At 46.6% G+C, this 23,449-nt stretch overlaps 1 protein-coding gene across 1 annotated transcript; it reads right to left on the bottom strand.

Annotated features, from left to right (window-relative positions):
• Nucleotides 1-1,128: 1,128 nt before the first annotated feature.
• Nucleotides 1,129-18,676, bottom strand: SARS2 (seryl-tRNA synthetase 2, mitochondrial). Its single transcript, XM_032227342.1, has 16 exons — nucleotides 18,415-18,676; nucleotides 17,199-17,294; nucleotides 16,585-16,614; nucleotides 14,481-14,621; nucleotides 13,654-13,708; nucleotides 13,435-13,498; nucleotides 12,205-12,310; nucleotides 10,311-10,358; nucleotides 9,319-9,427; nucleotides 8,486-8,531; nucleotides 8,276-8,363; nucleotides 6,798-6,910; nucleotides 6,005-6,098; nucleotides 4,915-5,007; nucleotides 4,672-4,737; nucleotides 1,129-1,905 (listed from the first exon to the last, which is right to left on the bottom strand). Exons 1-16 carry the CDS (start codon nucleotides 18,667-18,669, stop codon nucleotides 1,756-1,758), a joined length of 1,554 nt encoding a protein of 517 aa, XP_032083233.1. The 5' UTR covers nucleotides 18,670-18,676; the 3' UTR covers nucleotides 1,129-1,755.
• Nucleotides 18,677-23,449: the final 4,773 nt, after the last annotated feature.

Below are 23,449 nucleotides of genomic sequence, written 5' to 3'. Positions count from 1 at the left end.
TGGTGACCGGCCCAAACTCACCCAACTGGCTTTGAAGTGTTAAGATACTAGAACTCGCTGTCTCCTGGTGATTGGCCCAGTCACCCAAATTGGCTTTGATGTCTGAGACAGGACTAGAACTCAAGTCTCCTGGTGATTGACACAGTCCCCCGGCGAGCCAGCTAAGGCAGGACTAGAACTCACCGTCTCCTGGTGATTGGCCCAAACTCACCCAACTGGCTTTGAGGTCTGATGAGACTAGAACTCACATATCTCCTGGTGATTGACAGTCACCCACCGAGCCAGCGAAGGCGGGAACAGACCTCACCGCCTCCTGGTGATCGGTCCAAAGTCAGTCAACCATCTTCTAAGGTAGGACTAGAACTCGCCATCTCCTAGTTTCTAGCCCGCTACCTTAACAACTAGATCAAGCTGGTCTCCCAGTCCCCCCCCCCCTTAAAGTTGTTCTACTCCCAAAGCACACCACAGAGGCAAAAACTACCCCTTAGGTCAGTGTTTCTCAACCTTGGCAACTTGAAGATGTCCGGACTTCAACTCCCAGAATTCCCCAGCCAGCATTCGCTGGCTGGGGAATTCTGGGAGTTGAAGTCCGGACATCTTCAAGTTGCCAAGGTTGAGAAACACTGCCTTAGGTGAACTAAGGTGCCCAACCCCTCTACCTTCAAGCATCCATAAAGTTCCCCCTTTGCTGCCCCAAATTTTATTTGTGAAGCTAGAAACTCCCTTTGGCTCCAGAGAAGCTTATTAGAAGAGTGGTTTCCATGGCAGCCTGCCCCCTCTCCCTTGGCTTGCCACGACCAGCCGCACCTGTTGATCCTCCTTTTGTCCCAGGCCCGCCCGTTCTGAAGCCGCGCAGGGGGCAGCACAGCACGCAACCAACTCATTGCGCCAGAGGACAGCTGTCGGGCGGAACGCGTGCCAAAGATTGCCCAATCGCTGGAGTTGCAGGAGAACAGGGTGGCACACACACACACACACCCAGCAGCTGGCGGCTTCCCACAAAATGGGTCTTTTATCCCTGCCCTCGAGGGGTGGGAGAAAACCCAGGGGGGGGTGGGTTCATTCACAACCCAGGGACAGCTGGTTTTGGGAAAGGATGCAGATGGAAGAGGACTTTTCAGTCAAAGCCAGTGAAAAGGTCACCCCCATTCTTTTATTTATCCACAGATGTTATTTCCAGCCATCTCTTTTCTGGTCAAGTGAGCCCGTTGGGATTTGAGACGCGAGCTGTTTCCCAAAACCCCAAATTTCAAGGGACGGAAGGAGTGAAGGACTGAATTAGAGGGGTGGGTGCCGGATTCCAGAGGAAGAAATCTGAGTCTGAAATAACCCTTTTGCTCCCCACGCAGGGACCCTCCCAGTCTCAAAAATACACATCCATCCTTCAGAGAAGACCGAACGAGGCCTGGCCAAAGGATACCGAGACCCCCCTCTTGGGTAGAAGAGACAGTTCCTTGAAGAGACGCCTCTGTTGGAAAGAGCCCCCCCCCGCTGGTTGGGTTGGTGAATCATCTCCAGAAGGCGCCAGGGGGGGTCTCCTCTACGGCCTGATGTCACTCAGAAGGGCACTACCCTGAAATACAACGGCACTAAGCGAATGCCTTTCCTCATTTGTGACTTCTGCAGGGAAAGCCGATGCAATGCGCCGTTATCGTAGCCCTCTCCAGCCGCCAATTGGAGGTAGAAGTGGCACGTTGGCTGTTCAGGAGGGGCTGCCCCGTTTCGCGGCGGCATTCCGGCCCCTAACGGAGGCTCTTAAGATTTCCAGGGCTTCCCGGGGATTGGATTCTTCCCTCTCTTGGCCCGATTGGGACCGATGTATTTTAGCAGCGGGTGGCTGGGTTTGTGGATGATCTCCGCGCCCATCAGAGGCTGCAGGACCGCCGGGATCCGAACGCTGCCGTCCTGGGCGAAGGAGAAGGTGGGGACAAAAGAAGAGCGGGGTCAAATTATTCTCCAAAGCACGGAGGGCAGGACAAGAAACAACGGATGGAAACTAACCAAAGAGAGAAGCAACTTGGAACGAAGGAGAAACTTCCTAACAGGGAAACTCTTTTGTACCTTGAAAGTTGGCCAAAAGGCTTGATAAGATTTCTTGGGCAATGCAGTGTACCGGTTAGTTGTAACGGGAGATGGGTCGGTGTGATGTACACATTATTTTGGGGCACTCACGGCTCTTCCAACAGCCAGCATCCCATCCTGGTTATAAAGAGGTGTCTGTGTGTGTGTGTTTTGAGGCTAAATCAGGGTTTTTAGGCAGCAGATCCATTTCTACATAAAACAATCGGGGAATTGTTCCTTTTGAGTCTTTAGTTTATGGAGCTGCTCCGGTCTAAATGGAAAGCGTTTTGCTAAGTACTTTAAGCTAGCATATCATAATCGGTGGAAAGGATGACCTAGTTTTATAGTTCCCTATTGGTGGTATTTAAATCCTAAGGGAAATTACTTTTGAATTTTCATGGTTTTTTCCCCCTCATTGGATGTATCCCGTGTGCACTCCCAAAAACTGATGTGTTGCCCTGATATTGCTTTTTAATTAAAAAAAAAATAAAGTAATTCATAAATAAATGGTTTTATGGCAGAGGTTGATTGCCCAGATCTGTCTTCTCTATCCTTGTTTTAGATCACTGTTGTTAGCCTTGGTGACTTTAAGATGGGTGGGCTTCAGCTCCCAGAATTCCCCAGCTACTCTGCTGGGACCAGTTCCCAGAATTCCCTAACTAGCACGGCCTGGACCTCAGCTGCCATAATTCCCCAGCTAGCAACCTATTCTCCCAAGCCCCTGAAGGCAGGACAAGAAGCAATGAATGGAAACAAAGCAAGGAGAGAAGCAACATGGAACCAAGGAGAAATTTCCCGAAAGTGAGAACAATTAACCAGTGGAACAGCTTGCCACCAGAAGTTGTGGGTGCTCCATCACTGGAGGTCTTTAAGAAGAGGCTGGACAGATGTTTGTCTGAAATGGGATAGAGCCTCCTACTTGAGCCGAGGGTGGGACTAGAAGATGTCCAAGGTCCTTTCCAGATCCATTCCAAATTCTATTCTGAGAGCGGAGATGGCACAGTGGTTAAATGCAGCACTGGAGGCTACTTCAGCTGACTGCTATCTGCAGTTCGGCTGTTCAAATCTCACCGGCTCAAGGTTGACTCAGCCTTCCATCCTTCCGAGGTGGGTGAAATGAGGACCCGGATTGTTGTTGGGGGCAATAGGCTGACTCTGTAAACCGCTTAGAGAGGGCTGAAAGCCCTATGAAGTGGTATATAAGTCTAACTGCTACTGCTATTCTATTCTGTATTGTATTGTATTCTATTCTATTCTAAAAGCAAAAAAGAATCCTCACCTGTGCAGGCTTAGCACAGTCTTGACTTACGACGGCCAACGGGGCTCTAATTCCCATTGTTGAGCAAGACCGTTTTTAAGTGAGTCGCACTCCAATTTACCCTTTTTTATCACAATTGTTCAAACTGCTGCAGATGTTAAGTGAATCACGTGGCCATTAAGCAAATCTGGCTCCCTCCCCCCACAATGACTCTAGTTGTCGGGAGCCAGCTGCAAAGGTTGAAAAGGGCAATTATGTGACATCCCACCCCCATCCCCACTAAAGTGTGTCATAAATACAAAATCCGGGGGAACCAAGCACCCAAATTTTGACCGTGTGAAACAGGGAGATACCGCTGCCCTGGTCGTTGAGAGCAAGGACTGGCCACAAGTCATTGTTCCCAGTGCCACTGCAGCGTCAAACTGTTGCTAAAGGACCATCTCTTCCCATTTTATTTACACTATGGATGCAAATGTTTTACTTTATTTCATTTACAGAGTGAAGTTGACTTTGGCAGAGTTTCAGCCTAACTTCAGCAACTCACAATTGGACAGGAGAAAACCAGAATTCATTAAGATGTGGAATAGCAGCTTCCCCAAAGCTGGTGCCTTCCAGGCGCGTTAGGACTACAAGTCCCAGCATTCCCCCAGCCAACTGGGCTATTTGCTCTGCACCCTGGCAGTGGGTCATCTACACTGGAGAAGGCTGGAACACGAGGAAGTGGGTGAATAGAATAGAATAGAATAGAATAGAATTTTATTATTTAGAATTTTATTATTTGTATGCCGCCTTTCTCCGGGAGGACTCAGGGCGGTGAACAATTCAAAAGGGGAAAAAGGGGAACATAAAATGAACTACAGATAATTAAAATAAGCAAGAGTCACCCAACCATACAAGTCGAGAGGGGAGGGAACTCATCAACCCCAGGCCTGCCGGCAAAGCCAGGTTTTAACGGCTTTTCGGAAGGCCTGGAGAGAGGTGAGGGTCCGAAACCCTGCAGGGAGTTCGTTCCAGAGGGCCGGAGCTGCCACAGAGAAGGCCCTCCCCCGGGTAGTAGCCAGATGGCATTGGCTAGTAGATGGCACCCGGAGGCGGCCAACCCTGTGTGATCTAATGGGTCTGTGGGAGGTAACTGGCAGCAGGCGGTCTCTCAAGTGCTAACGTCCTCCCAATTTTCTCAGGGAGGAAGCCCCCCCGTGTTCTTTCCCCAAGCATCTCTCCTCCCTTGCTGGCTGGGAATCCTGGGAGTTGTAGTTCCAATGCACCCGGAAGGCTCCAGCTTGGGCAAGGCTGCCATATTCTGGAGCCTATGCAAAGCAACACCCCCCCACTCACACACCCCATCAACAAACCTTGAGTTGGTTGGATTCCAGGATGGCAATGAGCATCCGGGGAATGGCACAAGCGGTTCCGTTAACCTGCGAAGGCGCCAAAGGGGTCGTGAATGTTTGGGGGGGCCCGTGCAGACGGAGCCCCCCAGCCCCAAGATTTGCCCAGAGGGAGAAAAGGCATCAGGTGGGTGCTTTCTCCCTCTGCAGACCCCCACCCTTTTTATTCTCGAGACATCTAACCGGGTCTCCCTGGACCGAGCTTACAGTATGTGCAAAGCTGAGCTGCTCTTTCTCGTCGTGATACATGATGTTCAACCGCCGCGACTGGAAATCGGTGCAATTAGAGACGCTCGAGATCTAGAGAGGGAGGGGAGAATGAAAGAGGACGAGGGCCAGGAACACGATGGGTGAACCAAAAAGAAGCAATTCCATCCCCCCATCTGGTTTAAGCCCTGTGGAACGATCTACCCGTAGAGATCCGGCCCCTTACCACTCTCCCGGCCTTCCGTAAAGCGACCAAGAGCTGGCTGTTCCGGCAAGCCTGGGGGTGTTGATTAATATCCAGCCCCACTTAGACTGAATGGATGATGTATTAATTTTAAATATTGTATCTTTTCTTACATTTTTAAATGCTTTTATTTTGCTGTGAGCCGCCCAGAGTCCCAACGGGAGTGGGCGGCATACAAATTTTTATTAAAGTTAAAGTTAGGCAGAATGAGGATTCTTTTCTTGGGAAAAGACACACGAGCCATCATAAACACTCTCATTTAGTTCCTTTCTTATCTATTTTGTTCTAATTTTTTCTTCACATTCTCAATGTTTCACATTGCTCTTTTATGAGATAACACACACACTGAGGGGTGTTAGGGGTCTCTTACTCACAGTACTTTTTTCCAGAGCGTTAAGTCATCTGTGTACCAAAATTACTCAAGGCATTCCAGAGTTTTGGATTGGATTGGATTTATTACATTTATATGCCGCCCTTTTCCCCGAAGGGGACTCAGGGCGGCTCACAATTCAATCAGGGAAGGGGGTACAGACAGGGGAATAAAAAGACGAGACATAGCAATACAAAATTTAAAAACACACAACAACCATACCATTCGAGAAGGGGGGCAAAAACTCTTTAGCCCCAGGCCTGTCGGAACAGCCAGGTTTTAAGGGCTTTGCGGAAGGCCTGGAGGGTGGTGAGGGGCTTTCTCTTTTGTGCTCTCTCTCTCTCTCTCTCTCTCTCTCACACACACACACACACACACACACACACACACACACACCATCTTGATTTCCCACCACCACCAACCTTTAGCGCGAACCCCCAGCCAAAAAGGTCTTGAAACACCCCTCCCCACCTCACCTCTCCATACTGATTCCGTCCAGGCATCCAGGCCTCAATGTCAAATTTCCTGAAGGCAGACAGGCCCAGTTCGTGCGGGGGCATATCCAGAACTCTGCCACAAAGAGAGAGGCTGGTCACAGAGTGAAGCCCAGCAGTCACAAACAGGAACAGCGAAATCCCGAACCCCGTTTGGGGGAGGCAAAGCGAGGGGCTGAGCCCCACCCTCCATGCGCCATCTTTACGCATTCAGCTCCTTGGATGGGGAGGAAAGGTTTACGGTGAACTCCCCCACGGGATACAGGTAGTCCTCGACTTACGACCACAGTTGAGCCCAAGGTTTATGCTGCTAAACAGGGCCGCTCTCAAGTGAGTTTTGCAACCATTTTACGACCTCTCTCGCCACACTTGTTAAGCGAAACACTGCATTGTTGTGTTAGTATCACAACTGTGAAGTGAAATCTGATTCCCCCATTCACTTGGCTTGCCCGAAGGACGCAAAGAGGGGGATCACGTAATCCTGCAACCGTCATAAATATGAATCGGTTGCCAAGCGGATGGGTTTTGATCACGTGACTATGGAGATGCTGCAACGGTTGTGTGAAAAATGGTCATAGGTCACTAATTTCAATGCCGTTGTAACTTCGGACACTAAACTAATGGTCGTAATTGGAGGACTATCTGTGTAATAAAACTCTGTGGCTACTTTGCGGTGCAGCTATTTCTCCCATTATCGGCGTTTCTCAACCTCAGCCACCCAGAAGGGGCTGGGACAGATCCAGCAACTGCTACCACGCCCACCGGGCCTCCTTACTTGTAGTGCAATCCCAGCTCCAGGAAAATCTCTTTCTGCAGGGTGAGAAATTCCTCCATCAAGGCACTGCTTTCGAGGCCTGTCTCGTTGGCGGTGACCCCAAACATTTCCACCTGGGCGAATGCCGGAAGGAGAAGAGGGTGACTTCACTCGAGTTTTACCAAACTTGCCAACTTTTAAGATGGGTGGACTCCAACTCCCAGAATTCCCCGGGCAGCCTGCTTTCAGATGCATGGACAGTTGAAGTCCCCACATCTTAAAAGTTGCAAAGTTTCTCTCCATTTTTGGAGAGAAATCATCATCATCATCTGAAACAGACCCAATTTGGGAGCAAAAACGGAACGCTCCAGCCAAGATGAAGTTGGCGGGGTCTTATTTTGCACTTGTTTCGTTCTTGGAAATATAACCTTCCACTGATTGATCACGAATGTTACGCTATTGTTATTATCACTAATGTTTCATCGTTGTGGAGGACTGCCTCCTCAACGTACGACCATAACTGAGCCCAAAATTTCGGGTTCCACCACAAAACCGCGGACGACAAAATCGCGGTCGACAAAAGCGCGTATGTGACGTCATCACAGCGCAACGAAAAAGATCGAAAAATGTAAAAATAAAGCGAAAACCTTACCCTAACCCCCCCAAACCTAACCCTAAACCTAACCCTAAACCTAACCCTTAACCTAACCCTAAACCTAACCCTAAACCTAACCCTAAACCTAACCGTTAACGTAACGAAAAACCTAACGCTAACCCCCCCAAACCTAACCCTAAACCTAACCCTAAACCTAACCCTAAACCTAACCCTTAACCTAACCCTAAACCTAACCGTTAACGTAACGAAAAACCTAACGCTAACCCTTAACCTAACGCTAAACGTAACGCTAACGCTCTAAAGCTAACCCTAACCCTTAACCTAACCCTAACCCTAACCCTTACCTTTATGTGAATCGGCTTGCTGTAATTTAATTTTTATTAATTTTTATTTCAATTTTTCGATCTTTTTCGTCGCGCTGTGATGACGTCAAATGCGCGATTTTGTCGATCGCGCTTTTGTGGTCCGCGGTTTTGACGGGTCACGAAATTTCGAGATGGTTCAGCGACTTTTGCTTCCGTTTCAGGACCCTTCCTGCCGCAGTTACTAAGGGAGTCACTGCAGCTGCCTAGTTAGTGACAACGGTTGTTAAGTGAAGCCGGATTCACCCATTGTCAGAAGGTCGAAAGAGAGAACGGTTGCAAGTCAGAGACTATCTGTATTTTCTTTTGCTCAATACGGAGTGCCCTCCCTTCCACCGTAATTTTGATTTTTCTTCAGGCACAGCCGAACACATGCCTGCACCCAGCAGCCAAAATACGCCAGGCTGCATCCAGCGAAGGTGCCTTATTCGTGGCACCCGCACAGCCACAGGTGCGCTGTATCTTTCTTCCCCTCTCCCTCTGCAGACCTTGAAGGTGAGGGTGGCAAAAGTGAGCCTCACCTTGGTGAACTGATGCACCCGATAGAGACCCCATGGTTCTTTCCCCTTTTCAGTTTCTGCTCGGTAGCAGGTGCTGGAACACACAATCCTGGCCAAGAGAAAAAAGAGGATTAATCAGGCCGGGCGGTGCAGATCGGGCCTTCCCAGCCCCCCTGACAAAAATCCTGGGAAATCCAGGTGTGAATGCACAGCATGTAGAAAACCACTCACCTGACGGGCATGTCCTTCAAAGCTACTGCGTGGTCTGCAAAATAACCTGGAGAAGCCAAAAACAGAACGAAAGAAAGGGGGCAGATAGGAGAGAATATTCGTAGCTCGGGGGCAAACTGTATTTGGGGGGGGTGGGGGTCTCTTGAGGTTGAGGGTCTTCTTGCAGACGTTACGGAACCCAACTAGAGAACATCATCAGTGCCAGAAGACGAGCAATTAAATAAACCAAGAGTAAACAACAGATCAATTAAGGAACCGCCAAGGACATTCCCAGCAACACGGACAGAGCAAGCCACTTGGATATAGACAACAAACCCTCCTGGCACTGATGATGTTACCTAGTTGGGTCATGGAAGGTCTGCAGGGAAACCACCAAGCTCAGAGAGCATCAAAGACCTCAGAGCCGTCTTCTTCCTCCTCCTCTTCCTCCCCTTCATCATTCTCCTCCTCCCTTCCTCTTCCCCACAACCCCCTCTCCCTTCTACAACTGATGCTGTTACCTAGTTGGGTCATGAAATGTCTGCAAGAAAACCACCAAGCTCAGAGAGCACCAAGGACCCCACAGTCCTCTTCTTCCTCCTCCTCTTCCTCCCCTTCATCATTTTCCTCCTCCTCTCCTCTTCCCACAACCTCCTCTCTTCTATCACTGATAATGTTACCTAGTTGGGTCATGGAACGTCTGCAGGGAAACCACCCAGCTCAGAGAGCACCAAGGACCCCACAATCCCCTTCCTCCTCCTTCATTCCACGCATCCCTCTTCCTTCAAGCACTGATGTGGCCCCCAAATTCATCCTCAACCACAGGCCGGAAGGCTTCCCTGTTTCAATCATACCTGCAATGCCGACTTCAGATGTTCCCGCCAAGTTCAGATCCTCGAACCGGGAAGGGTCTATGCTATACACCAGCGAGGAGTGGACTTCAGGTAACATGCCACAGCCTTCCTGATACACAGAAAACACTGATGATGTTACCTAGCTGGGTCATGAGACGTCTACAAGAAAACTTCTAAGCTCAGAGAGCACCCAGGACTCCCGAGTCCTCCTCCTCCCCCCCAACCAACCCCCCTCTCTTCTAGCACTGATGATGTTCCCTAGTTGGGTCATGAAACATCGGCAAGAAAACGACCAAGCTCAGAGAACACCAAGGACTCTGCAGTTCTCTTCTTCCTCCTCTTCTTCCTTCCCTTCATCATTCTCCTCCTCCCCTCCTCTTCCCCACAACCCCCCTCTCTTCTAGCACTGATGTTGTTACCTAGTTGGGTCATGAAACATCTGCAAGGAAACCACCAAGCTCAGAGAGCACCAAGGACTCTGCAGTCCTCTTCTTCCTCCTCCTCTTCCTCCCCTTCATCATTCTCCTCCTCCCCTCTTCTTCCCCACACCCCCCCTCTCTTCTAGCACTGATGTTGTTACCTAGTTGGATCACGAAACATCTGCAAGGAAACCACCAAGCTCAGAGGGCACCAAGGACTCTGCAGTCCTCTTCTTCCTCCTCCTCTTCCTCCCATTCATCATTCTCCTCCTCCCCTCTTCTTCCCCACAACCCCCCTCTCTTCTAGCACTGATGATGTTCCCTAGTTGGGTCACGAAACATCTGCAAGGAAACCACCAAGCTCAGAGAGCATCAAAGACCCCTCAGTCCTCCTCCCTCTCCCCTTCCACAACCCTCCCTCCCTTCTAGCACTGATGAGGTTACCTAGTTGGGTCATGAAACATCTGCAAGAAAAGTAAGCTCACTGAGGACCCCATAGAACCCCATTTAGCCCCATAGACACCTTCATTAGTCAAAACCGGATGCAATGGAACAAAACGGAGGGACACTCACAAACACGGCTCCTTTAACCAAATCTGGGACGCACATGGGAATGAAACCCTGGAGGTAAAAGAAAAAAAAAATATTAAGGACTGCAGGAATGCTTCATGCTCAAATGCCTGTAAAAAAAACACCCCATTTTTAGTTTGCCCTTAATGCAAAGATAGGAATGTTGTAGGAAATGACAGGACACACAAACCAGCCCTTCAGAGAAGGAAGAGTTTATTTGCGCAGGTTCATAGCAAAGGATAAATGGCCTGAACACTGAGTGAAATTCAGGAACTTCCTTATGTAGTTTATCACTTTCAGCTAAAGCCATCTGTTAGTTTTGGAAACACCCCTCAAGATTTGCCCTTGAGTTACGGAAAGTATGTCTACAGGATGTCATAATACATGGGTCAGCTAACGGACATGCATAGCTCGTATTTTGAGGAACTAACGATATGTGTCTACCAAACAGATTAACAGCAAAGCCAGCAGATGGGCTAAAACAGATGTTTTACTTCAGCAAATTTCATGTGCAGACTTCCTTCTAACCCGTGTCTAACCACACTATGTCCTAAAAGCAAACCTTGTAATTTCTATGTGAACAGTTAAAGCTTAATATCGTGAAACCCTAGTTTGGTTCAGGCTTGAGGCCTACTTTGGTTCAGCCTGCCACCTTAGGAAGGAAAATCAGCACTATGGAGCGTTTGCCGATCCCTCTTAATTTTTTTGCAACGAACTTTGTGGTACAATCAGCACAAGAGCATGGCTGGCTGGGGAACTCTGGAACCTGAAATCCACCACACCTCTGAACAGGTAGGTCAAGTTTGAGAAACAATGCTCAAGAATTAGATCCCAAAGGTGGTTTTTTTTTTCAAGAGGCAACCGGATTTGGTTTTCCAAATCTGGTTGCCTCTTGGAAAAAAAAAAAAAAAGCCTATGCTTAAGATCAGGAATGATTTAAATTGTTTAAAGTTAGCTCAGCAAGAAGAAGCTAAGATCAAGGTAGAGATGTTATTAATTTCTTTATTTCTTTTTTCTCAATAGATTTTAGACTGTGTTTGTTAAAAATCTATACCGTGTACGGGTTCTGGGAAGTCGGGGGGGGAGGAGGAGGGGGGTCGGGGGTCGGGGGGAGGGAGGGAGGGATATACATTAGGCTAGACACGATGTGTTAGATCAGTGTTTCTCAACCTTGGCAACTTGAAGATGTCTGGACTTCAACTCCCAGAATTCCCCAGCCAGCATTCGCTGGCTGGGGAATTCTGGGACTTGAAGTCCAGACATCTTCAAGTTGCTAAGGTTGAGAAACACTGTGTTAGATCTCAATGCAATGTGACTTCACATGTATACTGTTTTTCTCTAATTTTTCTTTAAAAATAGGATAAGCCAAATACATTAACATATAGTGGAAATACACCGAGGGGAGGAGGAGTAGGAAAGAAGAAAGGTGGGTAGAGAGGGATGGGAGAGAGGGTGGGGGGGGGGAAGGCGAAAGGGAAGGGGGGGAGCGGATCTGGAGAGAGGAGTGGTAGAGGGCAAGGGGAAGTAGGGTAGAGGGGGATGACGGAGGGAAGATAGAAAGTTGGAGGGTGGTGGAAGAAAGAGGTGTATGGAGAATGGAAGAGGTATATTGGGCTTTTATTTTCTGGGGCATTGTCGACAAGAGGAATTGATGCAATTACTGTTTAATACTGTATGGGGTATACATGTGAGTGTATGAAAATGAAAATAAAATATACTAAAACAAGAAGAAGAAAAAAAAGAGGCAACCGGATTTGGTTTTCCTTTGAAGATATTTCGTTTCTCATCTGAGAAGCGGCTTCAAGAAAGTCCAGTTGCCTCTGAGGGGGGAAAAAAGCACCTGGAGGACTGAGAATCTCCACAGACATCAAGTGTGAGATGCTCGGGAATTCCATACCTTTCGGATCAGCTTGGAGAAAGCAAACTGGACCAGGGCTCGCTCAAGCAGAGCTCCCGCCCCGCGGAGGTAGTACGATCGAAAACCGGAAATATGTGATAAGCGTCTACGGAGAAGAGGCAGTAGAAAAAAAAAAGTGCTCAGGAGATTCCTAAAGGAGCAGCCAAATTAACGTGCAGGCTCCCCTTCTCTTCTGGGTAATATTTAAATGAATTTAAATCAAGCCACCTGTTTGTCTGTTTAGGTTACAAGCATTTGAAATTTTCACTCCTTTGATACCAAATTTAGTCACGTTCTGTCCCAGCTAGTTGCGAACACGGACTGTACAGATTTTTTTGGTAAATGATCTCACCAAATTCCAACACAAATCAGGAGGACTCTGGCAGCACCTTTTATGAAAACCAATTTTATGAAGTTTGGTTTAAAATTCTTACGAGCTACAGCTGTCTTTTAATCAAATAGCAGTTAGAGCAATAGCAGTTAGACTTATATACCTCTTCATAGGGCTTTCAGCCCTCTCTAAGCGGTTTACAGAGTCAGCATATCGCCCCCAACAATCCGGGTCCTCATTTTACCCACCTCGGAAGGATGGAAGGCTGAGTCAACCCTGAGCCGGTGAGATTTGAACAGCCGAACTGCAGAACTGCAGTCAGCTGAAGTAGCCTGCAGTGCTGCATTTAACCACTGCGCCACCTCGGCTCTTAGGCGCAAATGCTGCTACCAGATTCCTGATTTATTTGTTTTTTTAACCGCCAGAGTCCAAACTGCCTCTACTACAATGTCCATAACTGACCTAGCATATTGCACTCTTTGCTTATTTCATTAAGTGATCATTAAAACAAACTCCACCCCTTATTTCAATCTGATTAAGAAGAAATTCAACTCTGTCTGTCCTATTCTCAAATTTCTATTTAGCAATAGCAATAGCAGTTAGACTTATATACCGCTTCATAGGGCTTTCAGCCCTCTCTAAGCGGTTTACAGAGTCAGCATATTGCCCCCAACAACAATCTGGGTCCTCATTTTACCCACCTCGGGAGGATGGAAGGCTGAGTCAACCCTGAGCCGGTGAGATTTGAACAGCCGAACTGCAGAACTACAGTCAGCTGAAGTAGCCTGCAGAGCTGCATTTAACCACTGCGCCACCTCGGCTCCTACTGGCTGGAATAAACTGGAGGGGGAATGAGTTTTAATCCTACCATTTGGAATGTTGCAATTTTTCATACTAACCTTTGCCTAATAATATCCAGGTTTTCTCCAACTTCTAGGTGTCCTTTTACCTCGAAATCAAATTCTGTTTCCAAAACAAAGCAAAAGAAGCAAAAGGCGTTATGCTTTAAAGCACCACTGTGTTGCATTGGCTGTACAAGTATTATGTTTGGCTGTACATGGGTACTAAAGCTTTTCAATGGGTTCTGAATTGTACTTCAATAGCTATTGTCTCCCCACCTGGTTTTTCGCCGATGATCTCCACTATCCTGGGTTCATTCTCCTCTCCAAATTGCTACGGGAAGAAAAGAGAAGAGGTGAAGACACAGCATTGGATATTATCTCTGACCAAACTCAAGGTGAAAAACACCAGGACTAAGCTAAGTGAATCTAAAGCAAGAGGTCTCTGCAACAATGTTAGAGTAAAGGTTGAGGAAATTTGGGCTGCCTCACTCATAGGAGTTTATAGAAGGAGTGGAGGCGGAGTCAAAAGAGGAATCAGACTAGAATCCCTACACAGCCACAAACAAACTAAGTCCAATCACCCCGTGAATCCCAGGAAATCTTTTCTGGCTCCAAGCAAGAGCTAAGTTAGTTGAGAAGATTCCTGCGTACAGGTAGTCCTCAACTTCTGATCGCAATTAAGCCACAAGTTTCTGTTGCTGAGTGAGACGATTCTTCAGTGAGTTTTGACCCATTTTGCGACCTTCCTTGCAGTTCTTAAGATTAACAACAAGGTTGTTAAGTGAATCTGGCTTCCCCACTGACTTTGCTTGTCCCAAGGTCGTAAAAGCGGGTCACCTGACCCCGGGATATTGCAAACGTCATAAATATAAACCAGTTGCCAAGCATCCCATCATGTGACCACGGAGATGCTGCAATGGTGTGAAAGTGTGAAAAGTGGTCGTAAGTCCCTTTTTTTCAGTGCCACTGTTAACTGAAGTCACAAAACAAATGGTTTCAGTGATTACCTGGATTGGCTTCTTAGCAATAAATTGATTTAACTGGACATAAGCTTCAGAGCCCTAGACGTACCAAAATGTACTTCCCTATTTCATGCTCCTTACCACATCAGGATGAATCCTGTTGGGCAGCTTTAGGGCAGGCGGGTAGTATTTCTCTTGCAACTCAACTTCCTCCTGACGCAAGGCTTTAAGGCGAAAACGGATTTCCCTCCCCTCTTTCACCAAGGCGTTGTAAACAGGCAGCTGGCGGGAGAGAGAAAGATGGGGAAAGATGTCAAAAGAATCCACAGAAGCGGAAAATATTTTCCATTTTTATCGTGGCATTTTTCTCCCCTTGTTTCGAATGTTTTTTTTTAATCTGTGACCGCCCAGAAGCATCGGGAGGTGGGTGGCATATGCACTTAATCAATTATAGTAATCAAAATATGTACATCCAGAAGGATTGTGGTCCTTATGGAACCATTGGTGTGAGTCAGCAGGCACCTTTTCTGGCAAAAAGGCATAACTTCCATTGGTTCGAGGGCAACTCCAGGATCTGGGCATTATGTGCTTCAGAAATGAACTGAAGAAAGATCCGTTTTGGAGTGGGGCACAATACAAGAATTTAATAGTATAAAGAGGAGTTTTACAAGTCTCAAGACAAATTGTGCTCTTTAGGTCCTGCTTCCTAAATAACGATGTGACTCTCAACAATGGTGGATGCTGGACAAATACAAAAAAAGAAAACGGAACAGGATTTTTGGCTCCCCTATTCCTGGTGAATTCTGGAGATGCAAAGGATACACTGATCAGAATAACAGAGTTGGAAGGTGTTGGGATCCATTACCAGTTCTGTGTATAGGGCAGTTATGGCTGCCTGAAAACACAGGCCCAGAGATGGATGCTACGAGATGAACAAAACATTATTAGCAATATGTAAGAGCTTTCCTATTAATTAGTGTGCTCCTCTGTACCAGCATCTAGTATCTAGCAGTTAGCCAGCACTTCAAAGGGATGTCAGCCTCTGCTTTGCTGTTGCTTCAGCTGCCATGAAACGGGGAGGGAGGGCATGGTATTTGGGAGGGGTTACTCATTGTGCTGGAGGAAGGTTCTGGAGTTCAGCTGCTGGTCGGACTACGCATGCGTGGGAGATTCCCGCCAGGACTAACGGCACCAACATTCCATCTTCGTGATGCCTTTTGAAGTTATCTCGCACCTGACACTTGAGAGAATTATGATTGGACTGTAACTGTGATGCCAAGGGGAGGGGAATGGGCTATTCTATATATCAATCGCTTTCGCGCTTCGCTATGCCTTTAATCATTTATAATTAGTAAAAGTACACTTGATTTCCACGCATGGAGTCTCGTGGTCTTCTTTCCTAATTATCTAATGGAGAGGTGCTGACAAGGGATGCAGGAATGCGAGCTGCTCGCGTCTTCCCCCACTCCCTCCCACCTCTTCCTCCACCTCTCATCTACCTCTCCTCTCCTGCCCAGGGACGAAGCAGCCCCCCTTCTCATCTACCCCTCCTTTTCTGCCCCGAGACGAAGCCTCTTGCCACGCTGCAATATTATTATTGGATTATTTAGTCATGTGTGCCTTTTGATGTAATTTGTATACACCTTCTCTTTGTTTGGAACTAATAAAAGAAGCCCCCCCCCCCCCCCCGGGCATCGCTCAGGGCCAAGCCAAGCTTCATCCCAAGAAGGATTTGTCCGGTGTCTTTCTTCTCATTCGGCTACAAACATGAGCGGCCCATCAGGAGCGTGAAAAAGCTGCAGGAAGGAACCTTCTAGTCCATCCCACTGCTCAAGCAGGAAACCTTAAACAATTCCAGACAAATGATTGTCCAATCTCGTCTTGCAAAACTCCAGTGTTGTAGCACCCACAACCTCTGGAGGCAAGTCATTCCTCCGATTAATTGTTCTGTTAGAAAATTTCTCCTTAGTTCTAGGTTGCTTCTTTCCTTGATTAGTTTTCATCCGTTGCTTCTTGTCCTCCTTCATGTGCTTTGGAGAATAGGTTGACCCCCCTTTTCTTTATGCAGCCCCTCAAATATTGGAACACTGCCATCATTTCACCCCTAGTACTTCCTAGGCCTCCTGTTTTTTGCCCTCCTATTTTAGAGTCTCCTGCTGGTAAATCAAACAAATGCTAATTCTATATTTAATGCTCTGGATTGAAATGATTAAGATAGCTATAAAAAGAAAAAAAAATTCCTTACCGACTGTAAAGTGCTCTCATCATGGCTTTGCTACAAAGAAAAAAAAACAGAAGACAGTTTATTCATAAAACAAACCAATGTATTGATTGTGAATAATTAACTATCAACCAAGGATATGAAGCTATTTTTGTCTATTCTACCACTATGAAAAGCAACCAATTAACATTCCAAAATTTGGGATAAACGATCTGAAGCATTGATTCAATCCTTACCAGCTTTTTTTTAATGAAAATTCCCCAGCAATCATAATTCAGACAAAAACAAAACAAGGTATTGAAGGGAAGTGACCAGACATAGAAACTTATTAAAGAGCCAAGGTGGCGCAGTGATTAGAGTGCAGTACTGCAGGCCACTTCAGCTGACTGCTAACTGCAGTTCGGCGGTTCAAATCTCACCGGCTCAAGGTTGACTCAGCCTTCCATCCTTCCGAGGTGGGTGAAATGAGGACCCAGACTGCGGGGGCGATATGCTGACTCTGTAAACCACTTAGAGAGGGCTGAAAGCCCTATGAAGTGGTATATAAGTCGAACTGCTATTGCTATTAATTCGTTAACATATTTTCCTACAGTAAATTCAGGGGTTATTCCAGAGTGATCATGATCACGGGCTCTCACCGTAAAATTGTACACTTCTGTCCTCACTCTCTCTTTTTCTGCGGTGAATTTTGCAATCTCCTCTTGAACCTGATTCAGCCTCTCCCAAGCAGTAACCTGGATCCAGGAAGAAAGAAGATTACAAAAGTCTAGCAAGGATTAAACCAGATCAATTAAAAGGAGACACCATGGTATGAATGTCCTCTTTCACCAAATCCCAGTTCTGTTAGATCAGAAGCAACGGGAGGTTAAGTCTGTAGCATGTAAACTAAATTTACATGTAAGTGAATCAACAAACCCGTTTCTAAACCTCCAGATATTTTTTAAAAAGCACTTAAAAATATTTCCTTATCAATTACTTTTAATTCAAGGCTTGAGGGGCAAGGAGGAGGATGGAAGGATTTAACAAATATGAATGGAATTAATGGAAAATAATGCTGACCCACTGAATTCTAGGTCGCCTGATGATGGCATATAATCTGTCAAGATGAAAACTCCATTCTGTATAGAAGTCAATATTTTTGGGGAAAGTGGAAGGAAATTAGAGGTCCCAAGCTCTTTGATTGCTACAGGGTTCAGAATAACAGACCAATCCAAAGGTCATCTATACCAGTGTTTCTCAACCTTGGCAACTTGAAGATGTCTGGACTTCAACTCCCAGAATTCCAAAGCCAGCATTCGCTGGCTGGGGAATTCTGGGAGTTGAAGTCCAGACATCTTCAAGTTGCCAAGGTTGAGAAACACTGATCTATACCAATGTCTTTCAAGCTCAGCAACTTTAAAAGTGTGGACCCCCTGCTAGCTGGGGTATTCTGGGAGTTGAAATCCACACATTTTAATGCATGTCAACTGAGGAATTCTGGGAATTGAAAGCTGCACATTTTAACGTATGCTGGCTGGGGAATTCTGGGAGTTGAAGTCCACATATCACTGGGAGCAATATGCTGGCTCTGTAAACCGCTTAGAGAAGGCTGTAAAGCCTAAGGGCTATTGCTATAGTTGCATGATGGTTGGGGAATTCTGGGAACTGAAATCCAGACATTTTAATGCAGGCCGGCTGGGGGGATCATGGGAGTTGAAGTTCACATTATCTTAAAGCTGCAGAGGTTGAAAAACCAGATCTCTACGGATAAAGGCGGGCGACGGAGGCAGGACACCGGGCACCGTTTTAAGCAACCCGTCGGAGGTCAGACAGCCCCGGGCCGAAGCCGAGATCCCAGCGCCCGCCTCCGCTTACGATCTCGCGCAGGTCCGGCGCCTTGAGAGGCCCCTTGCGCGCCTCCACGTCCCGCTCGGCCTCGCTCAGCCGCTCGCTCAGCCCGGCCACGTCCAGCCGCGGCCACGACAGCCATCCTTCCCGCGCGTGCTCGTACAGGCGGCTCCTGGCTCCGCTGGAACCGGCCCTCCGAGGCGGCGGCCGGCGGAGCGGCGGCGGTTGCAGCGCCCGCCAAAGGGGACCCACGCCGCGACCCAGCCGCAACGGCGCCGCCATGACAGTTCGGTCACATGACGCGGCGCGGCCACGGCGACGTCCCTGAAGCCAGCCAATCCGAAGCGCTCGGCTGCGCCGCGGCGGCGGTCTCCATGGCAACGGGAGGCGGCCTGAGAGGGATGCGAGTCCTTTTAAGGATGAGGGGGACGGAGAGTGTGCGCATGCTCCCTGAGCTTGGTGCTTGGTGTGGGGACGTTTCGCGACCCAGCTAGGTAACATCATCAGTTACTGGTGGGGCAGCATATAAATACAATAAACAACAACAATAAACAACAACAAAACCCATTCTGCCTGGTACTGATGAGGTCACCTCGCTGGGTCATGAAATGCCTGCAAGCAAACCATCAAACTCAGCCCCAAGAGCTGTGCAATTATTAAGTGATGGAGGAACACTAGGGAGACCCAGAATCAGGTTCCCTAATGGCCACAGAAGCTCCCAGTCTGAATTTGCTCGCTCTCTCTCTCAGCCCAACCTTTACAGGGCTGTTGTAGGCGGATGGGTGGATGAATACGTAGGCAGGCAGGCAACGATATTTAGATAGATACAATAGATTGATATGATAGATCGATATGTAGATTACACCAGTGTTTCTCAACCTTGGTGACTTTAAGTCCTGTGGACTTCAACTCCCAGAATTCCCCAGCCAGCTATGCAGCATAGCTGGCTGGGGAATTCTGGGAGTTGAAGTCCACAGGACTTAAAGTCACCAAGGTTGAGAAACACTGGATTACACAATTGATAGATACAATACTATAGATTGGGAAGTACCCGTGGTTCGCCCATGAGGCCAATGTTGAGAAAAGACACGGACACGAGCTTTCTCGGGATGAGGCGACCCAGATTGGGGTCTGGGAGCCCCTTTTATTGAGATAGGACAAAGGCAGGAGGAGCAATCAGCATGTGATTTAAGACAGCCTGTCAAACTACAATTGCTAATCTACTGCTCAGGGAAGTTCTGTTTATATATGGTCAAATCCTGGGCGTCGTTGGGTAAGGCAGTGTTTCTCAACCTTGGCAACTTGAAGATGTCCGGACTTCAACTCCCAGAATTCCCCATCCAGCATTCGCTGGACATCTTCAAGTTGCCAAGGTTGAGAAACACTGGGGTAAGGCACATCTAGAGTGAACTATCAGGATGTTATGTCCTTTAGGAGTTTGTTTTTTCCTGTGTGGTTCAGCGTGGCTGCGCATGCCCTGTTATGCACTGGGCCATGGGTGACCGCCACACCTACACAAGGAGTTATATGACAACAACAGATAAGATAGATCAATAGATACAATCAATACAGTAGATCGATACAATAGATAGACTGATCAATACAATAGATTAACAGACAGACTATAGATGGATGGATAGAGGGATAAATATAAATAGGGAAGGCAGAGAGCTATAAATGTTACTTTCCACTCCTGAATAAAATATGGGATATAAATCTTTCATAGTACACAGGATTTCCCCAAATGATGGAGTTCAAGAATTTCCCAGGTGTGTGATCGCAGCAAAGTGATGTATCTATGGAGGCACCCAGTCCGCCAAGTGTCAACGGTTGTCCCAAAGGTGCTTTTTCAAGAGGCAACTGGGCTCTCTTTTTCTTTTTCCTTGAAAACGTTTCCCTTCTCATCCAAGAAGCTTCTTCCGTTCTGATATCCAGTCAGGACGCTTCTTGAGTGAGAAGTGAAACATCTTGAAGAAAAAGCCCCTTTGGGACAGCAAAACTATAAAAACAAGTGCATGCCCTTTTCTGAACTAGAAAATAGGTTCACACAATTTAGGTTTAGGTTTATTAGATTTATATGCCGCCCTTCTCCCAAGGACTCAGGGCGGCGTACAACATTAAAAGAAACACATAATACAAAAGTTTAAAAAAATTAAATAGAATATCCCAAACAAACCCAATTAGAATTGACAATAACATTTTTTAAATTGAATTAAAATTAACAATGATCAATAATTTATTTTGTTTTGTTCAGGCCAGGCTGGCTTGCTGGAAAAGCCAACTTTTTAGGGCGCATCAGAAGGACTGGAGCCAAGGTGGTGCAGTGGTTAGGGTGCAGTACTGCAGGCCACTTTAGCTGACTGTGATCTGCAACTCAGCGGTTCAAATCTCACCGGCTCAAGGTCGACTCAGCCTTCCATCCTTCCGAGGTGGGTGAAATGAGGACCCAGACTGTGGGGGCAAGTTGCTGACTCAATTTGCTAAAAAAATTGTAAACCGCTTAGAGAGGGCTGAAAGCCCTATGAAGCGGTATATAAGTCTAATAAATAAATAAATAGTTCAGGGATTATATGAAGCTCCGGGGGCAGCTCATTCCAGAGGGATCTGAATCAAGTATCTGAATCTCAGTATCTGAATCAAGCTTGGTTCTGGCTTTCAGCTCAGCCATGGTGGTTTACGTTGCAATCGACAATAAGTACAACATATTGTAGTTGTTGTAGCCCTCCAGTGTAAAATTACATCCTTGAGTAGCGGTGTAAAGAAAGAAAAATAGTTGAAGGTAGATCCCTTCCATCACGAATCACACAGCTAAATGTCATTGTGTATTCCTAACCCATTCCCCCCACCCCCACCCCTCTGGGGATCCTGTGTGTTATTCCACAACGCTGACATTTCACACCCAAGCCTGTAAAAGGGTATGAAAAATATCAGCAACTTTGTCATTTTTAAAAAAAACAGCTATTTTATTAATGCCTTTCGTTTTCGCTCCTTTTTTGCTCATGTTATTTACCCTGCCGTGTGTGCAATTTTGGTTGTCTCATTCAGGCCTGATTTCTTTGTGCTATTTCCTTTTTCAAAGTTTATTCAAAATAACTGTTTTTGTGTGGAACGCCGAACCGCAACTGAGTCAGTCACCGCTTAGATGAATATGTCACCACGGTAATACAGAAGGCTGATTCATTGCATTGCTCTGCCATTTGTATGAAGTCACAGGTAATTTAACTATGGTTTATTAAATAAGCAATGGTAGAGTAGGTTCAAAGATGCTAAGCCATAAACCAAAGTTTATAGATTGTAACCCATTAAGCAAAGAGCAAAATAGCCTACATATGGCTTAACCATATTACATGAACTCAGAGAAGCAATGCCAAATTGACAATACTGATTTAAGGTCATTACATTAATGTCTTCTGACTAATAGTAGGTACTGACTACTACTTAGTACCTGTAGTCAGTAAATACTAGCAGTTAGAAGACATGATGAAAACTCCTCAATTGTACAACATGTCGATAGATTTTGCCACTCCACTGAGAAAGTGTGAGCATCCTAAGTTACCAAGCTAAGTCTAAAAATTCTTGGAAGTTTGGTCCACATCAAAACAGCCATCAACGGGCACAGAGAGATAAGCAACATCTACATACCATTCAAAGGAGGCAATTAAAAAGCCATAAAGGAAACAAAAAGACGAACTATTTTCTCACCAGTAATTAATACCCTAACAAGCAGAGATTAACGTCAAGATTAATACTAAATCAAAAATCAAGCAAAAAATCTGTAGAGATCCTCAATCAATCAAACAGTAAATGAGATCAAGGAACTACAAACTTGGACAAACAAACAGAACACAACACCTTAATCAAGTAATCATTAATGTTACCTTGTATTGCTGTAATGTTTTGATGGCTTTTTAATTGATTTTTAACCCTGCTCCTCCAAGAGAGATAGATGGCATATAAAATGAATAAATAAGTAAATAAGTAATCCAGCAAGAACAATCCCACCATTAGCCAGACAAGCGACTTGAATGTAAATAAAGAGCAAAACCAACTCCTGTCTAGCACTGATGATGTTACCTAATTGGGTCATGAAACGTCTGCAAGAAAACCAGCAAATTGAAAGAGCACCAGGGATCCCACTGTCTTCCTCCTCCTCCTCCTCCTGGCAAACCCCACTCCCTTCTAGCACTGATTATGTTCCCTAGTTGGGTCATGGAAGGTCTGCAAGAAAACAGCCTAGCTCAGAGAGCACCAAGGACCCCCACTATCCTCTTCCTCCTTTTCTCCTCTCCTCCTCTTCGCCCTTCTCCTCCCCTTCTCCTTCTCTTACACGCCTCAAACCCCTCTCTCTTCTAGCACTGATGATGTTACCTAGCTGGGCCGTGAAACATCTGCAAGAAAGCAAATCTCAGGGAGCATCAATCCAGAGCACCCCAGTCTGCAGTAGAATAACTTGGTCAACTGTCACGGGGGGGGGGGGGGCAAGGCCCAGGTAAGAAACTGCTCACTGTAGGTCTATTTCCCCCGCCCCCAACTTTGTGGCAGGTGTGGAGAAGAAAGTTACCAACTAGTTTTGATGCGTCACCAGAAACATCTTCAGACCAGATGTTTAACCCCTCTACTAACTTTTGGGGGGGGCTTTTACCCCTGCTTTTTTCCTTCGGATCTCATTTGGGGCGGGGGATAGCTTTGTCTCTTATTGAGTCATGAGATAATGGCGAGATTTCCAACCTTTTGTGGAGTCGTGATGCTTCTCCCTGGCTTTGCCTCCTCCATCCTCCGGAGATATCAAAAGCGATTAGGTTGAGTCAAGGGTCTCTGGAGCCCCCAACCTCATAAATCACCATTAAAGGCAGCAATTCCCAAGCTTCAGTGTTCCACTAACAGAGACTCTGGTAAGTGCCAATTGTGAATTCCAAGCACAGATGCTTTAGTTTAGTTCAACCTGCATCTACGTACATAAACGCACATCGCTAGCACTCTAGTCCATTATCTAAATTTGTTTACTTTACTACGAACTGCTTTGCTCTGATGATTTAAAAGGCCAAGAAATGTCAGCGCTTCG

Source organism: Thamnophis elegans, chromosome 12, assembly GCF_009769535.1.
Source record: "Thamnophis elegans isolate rThaEle1 chromosome 12, rThaEle1.pri, whole genome shotgun sequence".
Lineage (NCBI taxonomy): Eukaryota > Metazoa > Chordata > Lepidosauria > Squamata > Colubridae > Thamnophis > Thamnophis elegans.
This window is presented reverse-complemented; position numbering and strand designations above follow the sequence as displayed.

Excerpts from the sequence above, each read along its gene's own strand:
- SARS2 (XM_032227342.1), bottom strand. The coding sequence starts at position 18,669 with ATGGCGGCGCCGTTGCGGCTGGGTCGCGGCGTGGGTCCCCTTTGGCGG. Across the intron at positions 17,295-18,414 it reads CGCCGGACCTGCGCGAGATC|GTTACTGCTTGGGAGAGGCT; the intron begins GTAAGCGGAGGC and ends TCCTGGATCCAG. Across the intron at positions 6,099-6,797 it reads GAGCTGGGATTGCACTACAA|AGTTCTGGATATGCCCCCGC; the intron begins GTAAGGAGGCCC and ends TCTTTGTGGCAG.